The sequence below is a fragment of the Natrix helvetica genome, assembly GCF_964273705.1.
Source record: "Natrix helvetica genome assembly, chromosome: 4".
Lineage (NCBI taxonomy): Eukaryota > Metazoa > Chordata > Lepidosauria > Squamata > Natricidae > Natrix > Natrix helvetica.
Genome location: NC_138550.1, coordinates 152,950,067 through 152,955,564, shown reverse-complemented (window position 1 = coordinate 152,955,564; position 5,498 = coordinate 152,950,067). Strand labels below are relative to the sequence as shown.

The 5,498-nt window shown below is 41.8% G+C and overlaps 1 protein-coding gene across 1 annotated transcript; it reads right to left on the bottom strand.

Annotated features, from left to right (window-relative positions):
• Positions 1–2,221: 2,221 nt before the first annotated feature.
• Positions 2,222–4,893, bottom strand: AARD (alanine and arginine rich domain containing protein). Its single transcript, XM_081953125.1, has 2 exons — positions 4,538–4,893; positions 2,222–2,705 (listed from the first exon to the last, which is right to left on the bottom strand). The coding sequence occupies exons 1-2, from the start codon at positions 4,757–4,759 to the stop codon at positions 2,565–2,567; spliced, it is 363 nt and encodes a 120-aa protein (XP_081809251.1). The 5' UTR covers positions 4,760–4,893; the 3' UTR covers positions 2,222–2,564.
• Positions 4,894–5,498: the final 605 nt, after the last annotated feature.

Below are 5,498 nucleotides of genomic sequence, written 5' to 3'. Positions count from 1 at the left end.
GGGTCTCTGGAACCAGCAGCGACCCAGGCCTGCCACGTCCCCGAACCAGTTCTCCCGGCGACACCATCGGCGGCGCCATCTTGTTTTTGGCTTCTACAGATGCACAGAGCAATTTTCATTGTACTGCACATGTGCGCACAGCGTACACATCAAGAGCGTGCCGTGTGCATCAAGCGCATGCAGCGAGCATCAAGAGCGCACGGCGCGTCCCTGACCGAACTGGCAGTAGCAGCTGCCGGAATCCACCACTGCCCTGTAGTGCTGTCTGACACAGATGTTCTTCTAAAATCGTTTAAAGGTAAAAGTAGAGTTTAAATCCGATTGTTTTCAAAAGAACAAGTGAACCTCTGGCAAGAGGGTTTTCCTGAGCTTTCCCATTGCGGTAGATGCGGCTGTACAATTTAATCAGCATCAGATGAGCTGCAGAAGGGCCATACTGGGCCTCTGGAAGGCAGCCCATTCACTTGCTGGGGAAGTCTGCAGACACAAAATACTTAAGACTGCATTAGAATGCAAAGCAGCCACTCGAGTGAACTTTGCAAGCTGTATCACATCTGGACGCATTAGCACCGCCTGGTTTCTGAAATATGTCCAATGTTATTAAAAGCAGTAAGATTTTATGCTTCCAGGGTATGTCAGGGTATGTGATAACCACAAGCCTCGCTGGCCTCATAATCATTTTTTACTTTGATTATGGTGAAGAAAATACCATTTACATATTATCCAAGGGTTAGTGACAACACTAGTGTGCTAGTGTTCCCTCAGATTTAACAATATCTGGAATCTGTAGCATTTAGGATGCCAGCAGCTTGCTGGTGAAAAGCTGTCGTTTCTCACCCTTATTATTTCTGCTACCTGCCAGAGGGTGAGAGCGCGAGCTATTTTAATTTAAAAAGTTTATCTGCAGACATATTTCAATGTTTTGCATGTGATGAATGGAACCATTTGCCTTCTGGCTTCCTTTTGTTGAAGTTTCTGAGTAAAATAAATATCCACTGGGACAACTTGAATCAAAGGCTGGGTACCAAAATCATTCAGTCCATTAGTGTAAAAGGATGCAGAGAAGACTTAGTAAATTGCCTTTTTTGTAAGCAATACACTATTTAACAACGAAAAAGAAAAGCACTTGATCCCAAGACCTCTTCCCTTTCATGGAATGTGTTTAAATGGAGATTAGATTATGAGTACTGATGATGTTACCTAGGTTGGTAGTGAAATGTTTGCAGGAAAACTAACAAGATAAACTGTCTTGTTTAGCAATAGACACTTGGCCTCAGTTGTGGTCATAAGTGGAGGACTACCTGTATTTTAGATTGACAAGATGTCAAATTATTATTATTTAAATGTGTAATTACATCTCTCTCTCCCTTTTGCTTTCCTCTTTGCTTCACCTCTTCTTGCCCATTGCTGCTCAATTCTCCTTTGGCCGGGAGCATGGTTGAACATCCCTAATCTTCAGCCTAGCTTTCAGGCTAGAACTTTCTTCTCCTCACTTTAAAACTCCTCTTCCTACACCCTCTCTCTCTCTCTCTCCCTCCCTTCTTTTCTCTCCTGTGCAGAAATGAACTTTGGTAATCCTTTGTCTTTAACAGAGGGTGGCAGAGTCTTGTGTGTGGGCATGCGTGGCGTTTAGAAGGAATATTGAGCTTGAGGTTGCAATGAGATAGTAGGCAATCTGTGATGAATTTGCTTGCAGGTTTTTAGAGGGAAAAAGCCAGTTGTGGCAAGTCATCTCTCACCAATTTGATTTACAATTACAGTACTTCCTGCTTTTTTTTGCCATATCTCTAATTACAACTGCCCTTTCCTGAAGTTGCAGGCAGTGGTGGGATTCAACCAATGTAACAACGGGTTTGCTTCGTGGGCGCACATTGCATTTGAAATCAGCACTAAATCTTACCTTTTTCTTCAGCCCCGGTGAGTAAAATAACTGAGACACGGATCGCCGATCAGCTGGGCTTCAAACAAAGGAAATATAGGACGGAATAGAGCAGGGGTGGGTGGGCGGGGCCAACTGATTACTGGAACTACCGGTTCGCCCAAACTGGTCTGAACTGGCTGAATCCTACCACTGGTTGCAGGGCAAGTGTATAGCTACAAATATGTTATACGTTCATGCTTTCATGAATACATGCATGGGTGACATGCTTGTCAACTGATCACCGGTACAAGCCATCTTCTGAAACAGGTATAATTTATTTACTGCAAATAAGTCAAACAATATTGTTGCTATTATTTTTAACAGCTTTCTAAGTTATCCTCCCATCTTTCCTAGGATCAAATTTTGGGGTGGCTCTTTGGGTCATTCTAAAAGCAGTGACCACATTTGAAAGATGATGCAAACTCTTCATCTTTCTTTCATCTGAAACTCCTGGGGAGACATCAAATTATTTTGTATGTATCACTCCCCCAAACTGAGTTAAGCAGAAATCTTATTAATTTTCAAGGAACATTTTGTTATGAAACTGAGCTTAAATGTGCAATCCAATCTTCAATTATTGTTTTTTCTGAATCAGTAAATAGATGCATTTCGGAGTATGGATTTGGTCTCTTAATACAGTTTATTAGTCTGAATTTCCAAAGGAGCTTAGACCTTTTGATTCTAGAGCTGCTGACATATCAATTTCATTCTTCAGCCTCTGAATTTCCATATTTAAATCCAGCAGAGTTCTGGCAAGTTTCCGGTTCTGGAACTTCATCTCAAGCTACAAAGAAACAGAAGACAGTAACTGCTTTCAACAGATGATCACTATCCAGAACGGCTTAATTAGAAGCAGAAATCAGCCTTGCTGCTATTTCTGCTCAAAATTTAGGTCCTGCAACATTTGTAAACAAACATACATCAAAGAAGAACATTCAGGCAAGCACAGAATGTATTTTTCACACAGCACAATAAACCAGAATAAATTATTTCAGCCACCACATGTAAAGGGAGTGCTTCACAGTGCTTTACCGCCCTCTCTAAGTGATTTACAGAGTCAGCCTATTGCCCCCAACCATCTGGCTCCTCATTTTACCAACCTCGGAAGGATGGAAGGCTGAGTCAACTTGGAGTCGGTGAGAATCGAACTGGCGAACTGCTAGCAGCCGGCAGTCAGCAGAAGAGGCCTGCAGTACTGCATTCTAACCACTGCACCCTGGATAACGTTGCAGAATGCTATCAAATCTTGTGTGGAGCTAGTCCGCCCCTATGGTGAACTCCAGAAGTGGGTTGCTGCAGGTTCGGCCTGGATTGGGCGAACTGGTAATAACGGCAGCGGGGAGGCTCCGCCTACCTATCCGGACGAGTGCGTGCATCAGCAAACCGGTAGTAAAAATAATAGAAACCCATCACTGGTGCACTCTAGATAGCATGTGAGCATGAACAGAATATATTGCCAATCATTAGCAGCCCAACACCTTCTTTGTATTAATACTATAGTCTCCTAGCTAATGTAACATTGGTGCCTGCTAAGTAAATAATAATACTTATGCATCTCAAGTGGTTCTGATCCAGATTTTTTTTTTTAAAAAAAAAAACTGTTTTATTGGTAAATAAAAAGTTCCATATCTACCTGAACAGCGTGTTGTCTGGGCACAGTTAGGTTTAAGTACAGATACAACAGTAATCATAATAATCATAATAAACATATCAATATTAATCACAAAGTAATAATGCAATTAGTTTACCCATCTTGCAAAATTTTCAGTACAATTTTTTAAATTATCTTTTTAATATTTTTAGTTTCTAACCTCTGTTTCTGTTAGTTAGCCATTGGTAAAACAGATCCCATGTTAAAAATAATTTGTTTTATCAATGGCTAACATAAATGATCCAGATTTGGAGCACCTTTGACTTCAAAGGTGTCTGAGAACCATTGGCGACCAACTAGCAAAATGATGAAATAACTCTGATGATTTTAGAACTGTCTTTGCTTCATTCATGGAACTCTAGCATACTAGCTGGTATATTCTGAAACCAAACCAATCTCTGAGAATGAAGAATGAAACACAAGAAAAATATGCCACAATCTGCTTTTATTCTGGCATTTAAAAAGAGATATTTGAAAGTGCTTTGATACACGCCTGAACAAAAAATTAAACTTCTTGTTAGGAAGCTGGGTGATATTTCAAGAAGAACTGAAAACGTGGTCTTTCATCGAGCTAGATAGGATTAAAAAAACTTGGTGGGCATAGGAGGAAGGATACTGCAAAATCTCCATTTTCAGCCCACTCCAGAGAAAGGATACTGCAAAATCCCCATTCCCACCCCACTCCTGGGGGAAGGATACTGCAAAATCTTCATTCCCACCCACTCTTGGGCCAGCCAGAGGTGGTATTTGCCTGTTCTCCAAACTACTCAAAATTTCCGCTACCAGTTCTCCAGAACCTGTCAGAACCTGCTGAATTTCACCCCCCATATATGATTTATACAAGAAAAGATTCAGAAGTTTGTAACAACAAAACAAGTATAATGGACACCTCTGGGGCTACATGTCACCCATTCATATTCCTAAGGGAGGGTGCCTAATCATTTCTCTTGTCATACATCACTCACCAATTCTATGCGAAGCCAGGCTATGCCCTTCTCCATGTGGCCCCAGTGCAGGTCCTGAGTGGGCACAACTCTTCTGCCACAGCCCACATCTTCAACAGGTCTAAACAACACAGGAGTAATTGCTACCCCTGTCGTCTGCCCATGGAAAGCTTGGAATAGCCTCTGCTTTATGTCCTCCAGCAAAAAGCTGGAGAACGTATCTTCATTCTCTTCTGGCTTCATTGAGCAAGGATGGGATGGAGAGAAGTGGCGAGACGCAACCAAGCTTCAAGAAGAGTTCTCTGCCAGCCTCTCTCCCACACTCTCCCTTGTGCTTATTGTTTCCTAGCCTTGAGCCGAGCCGCTCTGGCTCTTGTGTGCAGAGAGCCCATCCTCCCCTCCCCTCCCCTCCCTGTATATCATTCCAAAGAAAGTGGGAGAGAAGTGGGGGGTAGACTGGGGTAAAGAGCAAATTTTTTCTCTCTGGGAATCAATCACTCTTTTCTTTCTTTCTTTCTTTCTTTCTTTCTTTCTTTCTTTCTTTCTTTTTCTTTCTTTCCTTTCTTCTTCTCTTTCTTTCTTTCTTCTTTCTTTCTTTCTTTCTTTCTTTCTTTCTTTCTTTCTCTCTCCCTCCCTCCCTCCCTCCCTCCCCACCTCTTTCACTCATGCTGCATTGGAAGGCACAATCTAGGCCTTTTCATTCCTGCAGTGCAATGATACAATTTATTCTTCTTGGATGGATTAGTCTCATTTCCATCTTGCCTTTCAGCCAGCTCATCTGCATACTTTACCATAACTGCAGTCATAACATAGCAAGATAGTTCTCAAATCAAACCTGCTCAAACCCAAGGAAAATCCATATACCAGTAAATACAACATTGGTTGCCCAAAACTAATTTTCAACAGCTTGGTCTTTGAACGCCCAGAAAAAAATAAATAAATTCTGAGTTCTGAGACCTAGAAATTAGGGTTTCCAAGCCAA